General features: G+C 41.9%; 1 protein-coding gene across 4 annotated transcripts in view; it reads right to left on the bottom strand.

Moving 5' to 3' along the window:
* Nucleotides 1-7,037: 7,037 nt before the first annotated feature.
* LOC118427799 (bestrophin-2-like) overlaps nucleotides 7,038-13,249 on the bottom strand; it is a 24,933-nt gene continuing 18,721 nt past the window's right edge. For all 4 annotated transcript variants that reach the window (XM_035837752.1, XM_035837753.1, XM_035837755.1 and 1 more), the window contains 2 exons: nucleotides 9,438-9,589; nucleotides 7,038-9,042 (listed from right to left, as the gene is read on the bottom strand). In XM_035837752.1, coding sequence (XP_035693645.1) covers nucleotides 7,884-9,042; nucleotides 9,438-9,589 — 1,311 coding nt within the window. In that variant the 3' untranslated portion in view covers nucleotides 7,038-7,883. The remainder of the gene's footprint in view (nucleotides 9,043-9,437; nucleotides 9,590-13,249) is intronic.

Genomic DNA, 13,249 nt, shown 5'->3' with positions numbered 1-13,249 from the left:
CGTGCGGCTTGTGGGAGGAGCTTAGTGTCTCTTGAGGTGAAGACTATCTTGTATGTGATTTTTGGTAGTCAACCTGAGGCCGCCATCTTTGTTCTCCCACGCGGTCACTTCCGGGTTTGATTGTGATAGAAGATCGCATATACTTACACCAAATCAACGTAGTTTGCAAAAAACAAATCATTTTTGGGGACTCCGTGGCCCGATCTAACCCTCACATAATCACGTAAAATTTAGGTTCAGCGCTTGCTTTATAAACTGCGTATTTCCATCACGTAGATTACGACCAGTGTCGCGAGGTCGAACTAAATATGGAAACTGTGGTGTAAACAATCGCCAGAAGTGACCGCTGCCATTTTCTCGTGACGTGTTGACTGCATAGACCCAACACACCGAGGTAGTATCGCTATCTCCGGTTCGATAGTTCGAAACAAAACCAGCAGAAGCTGACATTCAGCAAACCATTAACAAAGTCAACCTGCACAGGAGAAGACAGATGTCGGCCGCCTTCGACAGGAGCGCATTCAGGATATCCTGAATGCGCTTCTTCGCTTGCGACGTGTTCTGGATATCCTAGAAGCGCTTTTAGGATAGACGCAGATTTTGGATGCAGATCTATCCCAAATGTGCTTCTATCCCAAAAGCGCTTCTAGGATATCCAGAATGCGCTCCTTCGCTTGCGACGTATTCTGGATATCCCAGAAGCGCTTTTGGGATAAAGCACATTTTATCCCAGAAGCGCTTTTTAGGATAGACGACAAAATACTTTTCTTGTTAGACGAACATCTGCTTCTATCCCAGAAGCACTTTTGCGATAGAATACAACCTGGGAACTGAATGGCTTGGGGAATTGATCAATAAGCAGCTGGACGTTTTCACTGACTGTCATCATGTTTTATTATGGTACATTTTGTAATACATTTTACATGGTACATTTTGTAGTACATCTTGGTATGAACTATTGAGAATTGCTTTCTGTGTCTTCCATGCACAATTAGATTGATGAAAATCATATAGTGAGAATCAAAAGGACAAAATAGTGTTTAATCTGCATGGAATTAGGTTTGATAAATGTCCCATTATCTGTGTACACTGTATACATATTGTATTCAGCAGTGTATAATTACCTCTGTGCATTAACTTGCAATAAAGATAACTTCCATTAGAAGACTTGTCATCTTTTCATATCCATGAAGGAGAAATAAAAGCTACTATACAGTACGACAGGGCTTTGAGAAATTTCATAACTAACGAAAAAGACTGTTGCAGATATATATCATCACATTCAGTCCCTCCATGCTTTTATTTCAGAAACAAGATGTCTTGAATAAATGACTCTAAATGGTGGAATTCGCACATCAGCCAGCATTCAGCGCAATTATCGTAAGTAGACGGTCGCGAGGTCGAACCAAATATGGAAACAATCACCGCTTGCGGTCCTGTCAATCACCATGATTGACGGCGACAAAGAAGCGCGTCTGGGATATCCAGGATGCGCTCTGACTTAGGGCGCTTTTAGAATAGAAGCACATTTAGGATGCAGGCTTATCCCAGAAGTGCTTCTATCCTAAAAGCGCTTTTGGGATAGAGCACATTTGGGATAGTACAAGGGGTGTGATTCTGTAACGACTATACTGTAAATGCAGAAAATCCGCGGTGGTCTTATGATCATAGTTTTCGCGTTGAAAATTTACCGCCATCTTAAACCACCGCCAACATTTTTACATGGCAGTAACCGACTTCAGTGCATGGTGCTACCGCGAACTTAAAACCACCGCGAATAATCCTTTTCCCGCTACCGCGAAATTTAATCCCCGCGAACTTAAATGCATTTACAGTACTTCATACGATGAAATATCTTTTCTTAATTTTCCTATGGGTAATATCAATGTTTTATCTCATTTGCATAAATTTCACCTTAACTTTTCTTACCTTTGTCTCCTATGATACTTGCAAAATTGTCTTCATCTTTGTATATCTATTAATAGTTAGGATAATATAACTTGCTCTTCAACAAGATCTCTTCAATGTTAATGGCGAAAGATAACGGATATTGTCGGAAACGTCTGACCGCTTCTAAGATCATATCCAGTTGCTTCAGAATTGCTAATTGTCGTATAATATCACAGCAGATGCAGGATATATACGCATGTTTATGTAATATTGATAATCTTTTCTTGTATTGCTTTTTTCATCCAAACCATTGAAATCCAACCAAAATCATCGCCTTACGTTTATTTCTCATGAAAATGTAAAAGTTTTTTGACAGAGGAAAGATTTTTAATCGCAAGCTCCGTAGTTCGAATGACATTCTTTTTATATATGCCATCCCGGTAATTACAACGAAAGTTCTACTGCAGTACCGTAGAATACCGCTAGGAAGGCCATAATCCAACTTGATCTTCTTCTTTCCGATCCCTACACTCATGCTGTATCTGTATCTGTATCTTTATAGCCGGTATAATCGCCGTTCGGCGTAACGCACCAGCTTTAAACTACATATAAAATTCCATCCACAACCTTTCGAGTTATTGAGTTATGCTGCCCACAGACAAATTACAAGCAATTTCTTTGCAAAAGCAATTAATGTAAAGGATTAAATTAATCGTATTATAAGAAAGGGACAGTTGTCAGGTGATAACAAATGTTCAAAGTTCCTCCCTTCTCAGACCCACTGATACATTATTAATCCGACTGTAACCGGATCACTGAGCGCAGACCGCCGCTATTTCTCTTCTCGCCCCTTCTGTGACCCCACCAGTAACACCTGCTTAGCTGTTCACTAGTACTACTGCGTTATTTAACAGGCCAATCAGAGATGCAGTCTTCCCCTATTTGCCCATACATAACGTCTTAATTGGGACTTTTGTTTAAAGTTCTACAGACAAAAATACTGATGATATATAGTCTCTACCAGACTCCCGCCTGGCCGAATAGCAACAGGAATTTGGCGAAAGTTAGGAATAAAAGTCTAGTAGTGAACTGTTCGGCTTTACTGCAAAAGACTGACTGAAAACCCATAGTAACTTGCTTGTCCCTATTTGGCCAAAATCTTCTCCTTTTTTATTCAGCTAACATGTCTGCCTGGAGACTAGATGATATATTGCAATGCTACATTTTGTGTAATATAGCTGTTTATTGCAAATTCTTGCCTGAGGGCTAATTACAGGTAACACAAATGGGACAAATAACAGACTTGACTTGTTATTGGGTGGGCTGACTACTCTCTCTTGGCTGCTGAATTGCGAGGAGCTTACAATTGGCGGGGCTAAATCGCAAGTGTCTGGAGCGAGCTGCCATTCGGCGCTAACTCAGGTGACCTAAATACGACAGCAAGTAATAGCCCCAGGTGCGGCCATAGGCATGTAGGGTTGAACCACTCACACCGGGAAGGACTCCTACTCTTTTCGATGAGTGTGATGCACGCGGGTTCTTTAACGTGCTCGAGGTGTGGCTCTCCTTTAACAGTATCTAGGCCCAGGTTTCAGCAATGGGCTCCCATGATTCTTTTTATAGGAAAAATTTTCGTCTTCAATTAAAGATAAGCAGACGAGTATATAAATGCGCCCTGCCGTCATTGCTAGGCCATCCGCGTGTCATAGGAATTAATATAGATCACTATACGGTGTGAATATATGGCACACGTCTGGCGGGGAGGGGGCCAGCTGGCTCTAAAGGTCGTTATACTCGAGACGGAGGATTACCTACATTCGTTTTCCTTCACTTCAATACATCAGCTTATGCCTTATGGTCGCCATAGACATAGAGTGATTATATAGGAAAACTCAAGTTTTTAATTTGCAGGTTTTACTACTGTAATTCCACAGTCAGTTTTGAAATATTCGCGGTAGTCATATACTGCAGGACATTTCAATTCACAGCACCCCATGTCTATCATCGAACGATCATCTGGCTGATGCAAAATGCAGGAAACAGAATATTACAAGACTAATATTTCAAATTCATGTTTTCTAGCCTCTACTCTTTAGTAAAAACAGAATCTTTAGATATATTATGTATTTCTATTTTGTAGCTTGTAGCGTCCACGCGTTAAGTCGCTGTACTTTTTGTTGTGTCAGCAAAACTTCTATCTATATCCAGGAAGAGCTTGTCATTTCCGGGAAAACACCCGGAAGTCTTGTTACGGGAAATGAATCAATTTACGGCACGTTACGAAAAGCAAATTAAATTTTACGACACGTAATGCAAAGTAAACTTGATTTTACGACACGATTGCCGTCAAATCATGATCCAACTCAAAACATCTAATGACGTTATGACAGATTATAGGTACAGATTTAGATCTTCCCAAGGTCGTTCTTACCAAGGTCATCGATTCCCGGAATCTGCAGGTTCGAACGTGATGATGTCACGTGTGATAGATGTGTCATTGGACAGATCTATACTGGGGGTATCATGTTACAGCAGACAGAACGACTGGTTCACATGGGATCAATATCAGACAATATCCAGATTCACCGCCATGCCAGACATGGTCTGGATTAGACATTAATGCAAAATGTTAACCTTGTTTGAGAAAACGAATTCACTTGCATTGGTAGAGTATAATGCTTGCGTTACGTTGGCATTGTATGTATATTATGCATCTGTCAACCATTATTTTGTTGCTTCCTATACATAACATAACCTAGTGATATATATATATATATATATATATATATACATTGGTACCTACTGGCTGCAACAAGGAATAAATGAAGACCTTCATCGTACACATTATATACATATATATATATATCCGTTTATTCCTTGTTGCAGCCAATAGGTACCGATTTAAGTATTGAGACATCTCCTCCAACACATGACCTCAATTTTACGTCCCCTTCCGAAAGATGAATGCAGCTGCACCAAAGACAACCTCCCCGGGATTCAAACCAGGGTCTCCCAGGTACAAACTGACTGGAACCAGAAACCCAATTGTGAAACCGCTACTAATTGAGTTACAGCTCAAAACAAATACATACCAGACTCTGCTTATGTATTGGGAGTATCATTTTTCAGTAGTAAACGTCTGGATAACTTTGTTTCAGCGTCCTGCCATATTTCAGATCATTTTCCATTAGTCTAGTATAAAAGTACTGTACAAGTTTAGTTTCTTCTTTTTCATCCATTAGACCACATGTGATCATTTAACCTAGAGGCATGAACATGCAATAAAGATTATCATTATTATTATAATTAATTGACGGCAGTGTGGTGGGGAAGCATCGTCCGTTTTTGACAACGAACGAGCAAATATTGGCCCATTCTCATGTCCTACATCTAAAATAATTCATCAACTTGCAAAATCTCATTTGTTATCTTTTGAATATTAAAGATATCAAATAATTATGAAAAACAGGCTGCACACCGTATGTAAAGCTGTTTTGTCTTTAATCATTGGCACCAGACCCATCAGATCTGTGACATCTTCAGTACAGGACAAGTGTAGATAAGGAAAAACAACCGAACGAACCAACATCTCCATTTAGGCAGACAGAAGAGATTGAAGAAACTGCTGAAGACACATATTGGCAAGTAGCAGCGCTGAGAATCATGTACACGGTTCCATTTCACAGCATGTGTACGGTAGACGTGGGTATCGGTACAGCGTACCGGTACAAAAAGGCTTTTTCTTATTGGACCGGTCCAGAAAAACCGGACCTGAAAAAATTAGGTGGGCCGATGTTGGACCGATTAATTCATCAGGCATTCAGACGTTTTGGCGCTGGCAGGTGGAAGAAAATAACGAGAGTGAAGTAGAGTTTATAGTAATTTCTACCAAGTTTTACAGCAAATCGTACAGGTGCAGTTAGCGTTGTAGGATTCTAAAACACCAGTGTAAGTCTAATACTCCACCAAACAGATTTCTTTGCAGTGAAACGGACCATTGGTATGAGCCATCAAGTCCAGGTTCGGACCTGGACCTGATCCCCTGGACCTGAATTTTCTGTACCGGTACCCAGCCCTAGTAGACGGTATACATACACTCAATACGGATTTTCTTACCACCGCAGTGAAAAGACAAATAATATATAGCTATAAAATGGAGACTAAGAGGCACGCCTGTACGGGTCCCATGGAGCTTTGTGAATGTCATGTCATGAGACAATTCGGTGATTTGGTCTGATGCCTTTCCTGAACTTCGAAGGGCCGCAAGGTTTCATCTTTTTGTCATTTTCTTGGTTTGCTTTGTTTCTTTCAAATTCTTCATTCGTTCTTTCTTAGTTTGTAACCTCAAAGTATACAGAAGTCATTCCTAAATAGAAATAATTGATACAACAAAAATATAGTCTACAACTAGACTCATGGCCTTGCATTCACAGTACTTGTTTTACATACTACTAGTAAGTGATAAATAATCATATAAGTGCAACATTCTACATTCACCCTTTACAACCATCTCATAAGCTATTACATATAATAGAATATATTACAACATAATTGATAATACATGTAGATTGTCTTCAATATTGAAGAAAAAATATGTAGTTTTCTCTAATGAAAACATTCAAGTCGTGGACACTTCGTCACAGTGTACAAAATACACACATGTGGCTTCCAACTTACGTAAAGTAAAAATACATGTTTTACTTTGATAAAGTAGATATGGTGAAAAATATTTTTCTCTGTTACCTTCTCACTCACTCATCTTTGCTTGCTCATAAGAGCAGCGTACTAGCTTCTCACTGACAAATGATACTCTTGACGTTTCAAACGTCGTTCTAACATGGCACTCATAATCATATTTCCGTGACAACTTCCCGTCCAACGTTTGCTTTTGCACTTGACATTGACAACATTGGTAGCCGTGAGCCCAGCTCTCATTAAGCTCTTGCTGTGAAACTTTCTTCAAAGATTGCAAGATGTGAGACAAACTATCTTCATCCACAAAGAAACCTGGGAAGTCGTGTTTTTGTACGGCTCTAGCTTTTCCATTTTTCACCTGATTTGTTGGCTGTTGATCAATTACCGAGTGTTTTTTTATCAACCGTTGCTATGGATAGCTACATAATTTACAATTTGGTATTCGCTTTATTATCAGGTGTGCACTTTGTCTTTCGTTGCAGCATCGGACTCAGTTCTTTTTTTATCTACACGCATATGTCAGTGATTGCACTTGGGATATGGACAGCTAACGGTCAGCACTAGTTCTGATATGACATCTTTTATCTAGTACGTGGCTTTAAGCATTTCTGCAGACTTGCTGCAGTATCGGACACTTTGATGGCACTTCACATTATGTACACATCGCCCTCTTAGGGTTCAAGCAATCTATACATTAGCTGTCTGACAGGCTTTCATAAATAATACAGGTCATATCACCAGCACCATTTTGTTTTGTTTGTTTGTGCCTTATAATCTTCTGTTACTGATGTAGTTGTATTGCAAATAAAATATTTTGCAACAGAATTCAGATTTATCTAGAACTCAGAAGGCCAACTGTGCGTGTACTAATTAGGAACGGTTTTCTGAAGAGCCAGGGCACATTTAAAGGACACAACAGGCCGCCGTAACTGATATAGACCACATGTTTTGCAAAAGTATACAACAAGCTGTGTACGTGTAGGAACAGTTCTCTGACGAACATTTAAAGGACAAAACAGACAGTAAGGCAGCCACTAACTTCACTAATGCACAATGTGTGAAACGAACACAATGTGACCTGCACGTATTAATGTCATGTCTCAACATAACATAGCATATAGATTGTTACCAAATGTTCTATGTCATGTCTGCAGTAAAACCAGTAACATTTGCGCCACATTTCAAAGTTTTTTGTTCTATCTTGAATATGTGATCCAGTACTTCAATTTTGCACCATAAGTAAGATTATCATGAGGTGTGCCCCTTTGTTAAGGTGAATTGCACAGACGTTAGTTTCTTCAGACGGACGTGAGTCGCGGCAGCTCCACCTCCGTCTCCGGACTGTTGCCGTTCTCCTCATCCTCCATGTTCACCACCACCACGTCCGGAGGCGGGGCCGTGTCGTCCCGATTGTTGTTGTCCTGCAGCTCCTGACCAGAGGTGGCATCATCGTCCTCAGGCAGCACGGGGTGCACCTCAATACTGACCACATCGTGCACACTGTTCACCGTGCTGTAGGCACTGTTGGTGGCGCTGTACAAACCCTCGTCTACATCATCATCATCATACAGGAACGCTGCCAGACCCTTGGGTCTGAGGGGCGGCGTGTCGGACGGCCGTCTCACCGTGAACCGTGACGGTTTGCTGTCGCCGTCTTTGGGCTGATCCGCGGAAGCAGACTTGTCTTTCTCCTCCAGACTGGCGGAGGATTTGTTCCCCCGAAGCTTCTCGTTGGAGAAGTAGTCAGACGAGCAGAGAAAATCGCTTCCGGGTCCCAGCTTTGTCAAGCTCGACATCCCCTCGTCAAGGCTCTCGTGGAAGTTCGTGCCAAGCTTGCTGCCGAGGAGAGCACCGTCTGCCGCTAGCTCAGACACCGACCGCGACATCTGTTTCCGTGGCAACGGCGTAGAGCTGAAGAAGGCCGGGATACCGGTCCCGTGTCCTTCCGCCGCCGCAACTTGATCACCGGCTTGTAGAAGTTTCTTTCCTTTAAGACAGTTGTTGAGGCTGAGACATGGGTTTCCGGGATCGGAAGGAGACCGGCTGACAAGCTCCTTCTCACCTGTCGCATGGTCTGTATGGTCTTCAGGAGGGACGAGCGAGTCCTGAGAATCCACGCGGTGCATCTTGGCCATGGCGCGCAGCTCTGTGTAGCTGTCTGCGTGGTGGGCGGGCTTACGGAAGGTGAAGTTGCGCTTCAGACTGTTTGTAGCGGTAGAGCAGGGTGTGATGATGCTGTCCATGCGCCTCATTCCCGAGGGGTGGGGGACCGGCTGCCCGGGGGTCCCAGGGGCCGAGCTCTTCAGAGAGAAGGTGGAACTGGCGTGGGAGAGGGTGCAGTTTGGGCCGGGGGCGTGAGAGCGGAACTTGGAGGTGTACTTGGGAGGGTTGTCACTGCTGCTGGAAGACTCCTCCAAGGTCGGGAGGTGCGTGAACTCCATGTCGTCTTTGTTCAGTCTAAGGAGAGGGTAGGAAGATATAGAAAATCTGTTAGATGTAAAGAGTCAAAATGGAGCTAAACAACACTAAAGGAATGAAGTGCGTCTTCTGACTGACACGCTGAATATCTAGGCGGTCCATCTATTTCGACATTTGAACCAAAAAGAGAAAAATCGTAAGGACCGTGGCAAAGTAGGCCAAAGATGAACACAACATCCCTCTTAAACAAGACCACACAAATGTTCGTGAATACAACTACAGACCTCTTAACTCAGGGGTCGAAGGTAGAGACAACTAAAGTAGATCAAAGATCAAGACCCCGACACAACATCTTAAATAACACTCACATTCCCCGTTCCATAAAAACAACAACCAAACATTGCTCAAACATCTGGGAAATGCCACCTTCTTACCTGAGTTCGAAGGTAGATCCCAGGAAGGGAGTTGTTCTACTGCTAAGAGCTGCCTGTGTGTAGGGCAGGTCTGGGTCCGGCTGGTTCCAGTAGATATCCTTCTCCAGGGGCGGGTGGGACAGGTACATGTCATCAACAGCCAGGTATGAGATCTGTGGTAAACAATAACAATAAACAACAATTAACAACAACATACACAAACATGTATATGTCATATCCAGGTGTCATGTACAGGCCACAAACAGTTAACAGAAAGAAAAAAAAACAGACAGAGATCTGGGAGGCCAACATGAAAGCCCTCTGAAGGAAAGTCTTTACTTGGGTGCACACATTTCAGGGAAAGAACTTAGCTCAAGATTCAAGCTTCTTCTAACCCTCTAATCTTTCTTTGTATTGTCTTCTTTCTAGATCTTCATTTCAATCATCGTTTGTAAGCCTAGGAAATGAATAAGTGTTGCCTTGCAAGCATTTCAAAATTAATACACCTATAAGAATTCTGTTCTTTATCTTTGATTTTCTTTTTCACCAAGACTCCTCAGGTCACAGAAACCACAACCACAGAAACTACAACCCTTAACATTAGGTTCCTCCGACCCTGCCGACTATCACAAGTACTGCATGTTACCAAAGCTAGGCAGGCCCATGGCAACAGCTGGTATTTCTGGCATCAGCCCATCCTACCGCGCTGCGCAGTCGTCTGCAGTAAAGAGGGTCTGCATGGGGGGTCCTGGCAACAATTTACGCTAAATTCGGGATGGCTGACCACACTTAACGTTAAATTCACGAAGGCTACCAACGCTTTACGCTTCATCCCGCTTCGACAAATGTAAAATAAAATAGCTTCCCTACGAATTACGGAAAATTAAAAAGGCCTGCCTACGCCTTACGGAAAAGAGCATGCAGACCCTCAGTAAGATCAGACTGACACAGACAGATGGCACACTAGGGACCCGACAGTACGGCACCTAAATGGAGCTTCAGCCATCGCAGTCGGGTTTTATGTGGCAATCTGGGCAATCCCAGCTCCAGATTCATCAACCCCAGCCTTATCTTGTCCATCGTTACTTCAGTAATGCCACTTATTTAGGTCAGACATGGCTCCGAAACTGCTGCCTCTGCTCTCGTTTAGCAATTAATTATAGCAACAGCTTATTTATTATGCCACGTGTAAATGGGTCCACTGGTTTGATTGCTTAGGGTGTGCTTGATGACTTTATTAGAAGTGATGGAAACTCTGTAAGAGCTGCCACTTTCAGTATCTTGCTCATTGCAAACAGTTTCGTTTTTTTTGGTAAATTTCATCTTTTACCATAATTTGCTTTGATTGCTTGGTGTAAGTTGAATGACTTTATTGGAGGTGTAAATGGACAAGAAGAAAAAAAATGGGTCCACTGGTTTGATTGCTTAGGGTAATTTTGATGACTTTATTGGAGGTGCTTGAGATAGAAACTTGACAGGAGCAGCTACATTAACTATCTTGCTCATCATTGCTTTTTTTTTGTAATCTTCATCTTTTATCAGACAATTCTTATTTGAGTCACAAGTGCCACAGGAGCATCTAAAACTGCTGCCTCTGACGTTATTCAGTAGTTAAAGTCTGTTATGCTTTAAGATGTGATTAAGAAATACTTTTACATCAAAGACCTCTATCTTTAAGGGAGATGCAATAAGGCCGAAAATTATAGCGAGAAGACTTGACAAAACTAGAAAGCATATCGGTAAATGGGGAAAATTAATTGGTTATATTCAATTTGATATGTCTTATACATTATGCATTGCTGCAATGGTAATTGGGGTACAACTTCTAGAACTTTATTTTGTCACTACCTTTACTTTATTTTAATCTTCAGTTCTATAGTTTTTCAAGTGTCACTCTGTTTATGATTTACGGGCCATACATGTGTTTTATGTTCTTTGAAAGTCAATAAAAAAAAATTTTTAAAAATTTAAAAATAAGGCCGAAAATCAATGCTGCCATCGACATCAACCCTGGCCTTACAATAAAATTACCATGATTATTCAAACTAATGAAAATGCAGCTTGGAACAGCACCCGGAGCTGTGAGTGAAAAGAAAAAGAGACATGAAAAAACCTCAACTTGGAAGTCCTTAATGGTATATACATGTATGTGACACTAGCTGCTTCTCTTCATGAAAAGACAATCACAGAAATAGCTGCTTTTCTTCATTATAAGACCACCACAGAAATAGATCTAATTTTTTGGTCTCTGAGTCGTTTTCTTGGACATACACTAGAGACATAAAAATGCAGCTAGAAACAGGACTTATGCGCAGTGCCATTACCAGTCTCAGCCTGAATACAGATCGCGGAGCGGCTCACTGCTGTGAACTATTACTGCATAAAAGTGCCCATAAAACAACCCTTAATGTTCTTCTCTGACGTGCGAAACGGGCTCCGCGGAATGCTAACGGCCTCATGGGCATGGGATATAGATGCAGCGCCCTTTTCTTTGCAGTACTGGGATTTTTCCAGCATTTGGTAATGATGTGGAAAGTTACACAACCTGAATAAGTTGTGTCTAGAATATTTTAAGACCTCAAGTCTTTGGAAAGAATCCAATGTCCTACTCTTGTGGTTTATTTCAGCACTTGATGTTCAATATTCCTGAATTAAGCTTCCTTATTACTTGAAGACGATATAGAAATTTAGAATGGGTTGTCTGGTTTCCTATAGTTCAATTCATTTACCATTCAGTCGAGGAAGTTAATATGCTTCCCTGACAAAGCCAGATAGCAATGATAAAATCTGAAAATGAATCAAAATGTACTTTGAATGCATCCAAATAAATGCATTACTTGCTGTGCTGCATCCCATATCAATAAGAACTTGGGAAGTTGCATGACTCGAATTCACTTTCAGGTTCCTCATGCAATGTCATGAATCATCATCATCATCATGGGTTACCCCCATATAACCCCGCAAGGGGCAAAGGGGCAAAGTAGGGGGGGAGCTGAGGTCCCGGGTTAGGGCGGGCAGCCCTCCTGCCTGGCGCGGAAGCTCTCAACTGTGGGAGCACTTACTACCGTGCCAGGCAGGGAATTCCACTCCGGAATTGTTCTAGGAAAATATGAGTACTTGTATGTGTCTGTTCTTGCAAAGATTGGTTTGTACTTATGTTGATGGCTGCCTCGGGTTCGCCCTTGGGTCGGAATCAGTAGGTTCTGTGTGTCTATGTTAATCTTGTTGTTAACTAACTTGTAAAAGAAGGTGAGGCGGGCGTTCCTCCTCCTTTCGGAGAGAGGACGCCACTGCCTTAAAGGGCTTAGTTTTTATAACAGCAATTATATACAATTATGCTTCTCCGATTGTGGACTACTGTAGTAATCAATAATGATCTGAAATGCCCTTTGAATTGATATGATGTTGTCCATACTGTTTGCTGGCTCAAGTCAGGCTTTTAGCCAGGCATGCGTCAATGCGTCATCTGGACGCACTTTTCTTAGAATAACAAGAAATTTGATGCCCCTGGACGCCCTATACTGGGCAGAAAATCCTCTGACAAGCATGAAATTCTGATTGACCAGGGATGCTACCAGGTCATCTGTGGTCACAGTCTTCTACTGTGACATCTGGAACAGTATTTTTGCCTCTTGGGATACCTTAGAATGCACTATTTTAACTTAAAATCATCAAAAACTCTGCACCATGGAAGGTGGATGCCCCCAGACCCCCCTACAATAGTCACTTACCGCGACTCACCAATATGTTTGGACTCCCTATTATAAAACGCCTGGCTCAAGCCCACATCAGCTCCAATAACAACTCAATGCTTAACGTGAGTGTCTAACTGC

The sequence above is a fragment of the Branchiostoma floridae genome, chromosome 12, assembly GCF_000003815.2.
Source record: "Branchiostoma floridae strain S238N-H82 chromosome 12, Bfl_VNyyK, whole genome shotgun sequence".
Classification (NCBI taxonomy): domain Eukaryota; kingdom Metazoa; phylum Chordata; class Leptocardii; order Amphioxiformes; family Branchiostomatidae; genus Branchiostoma; species Branchiostoma floridae.
Note: the sequence above shows the minus strand (reverse complement) of the source record. Positions and strands in the feature narration are given on the sequence as shown.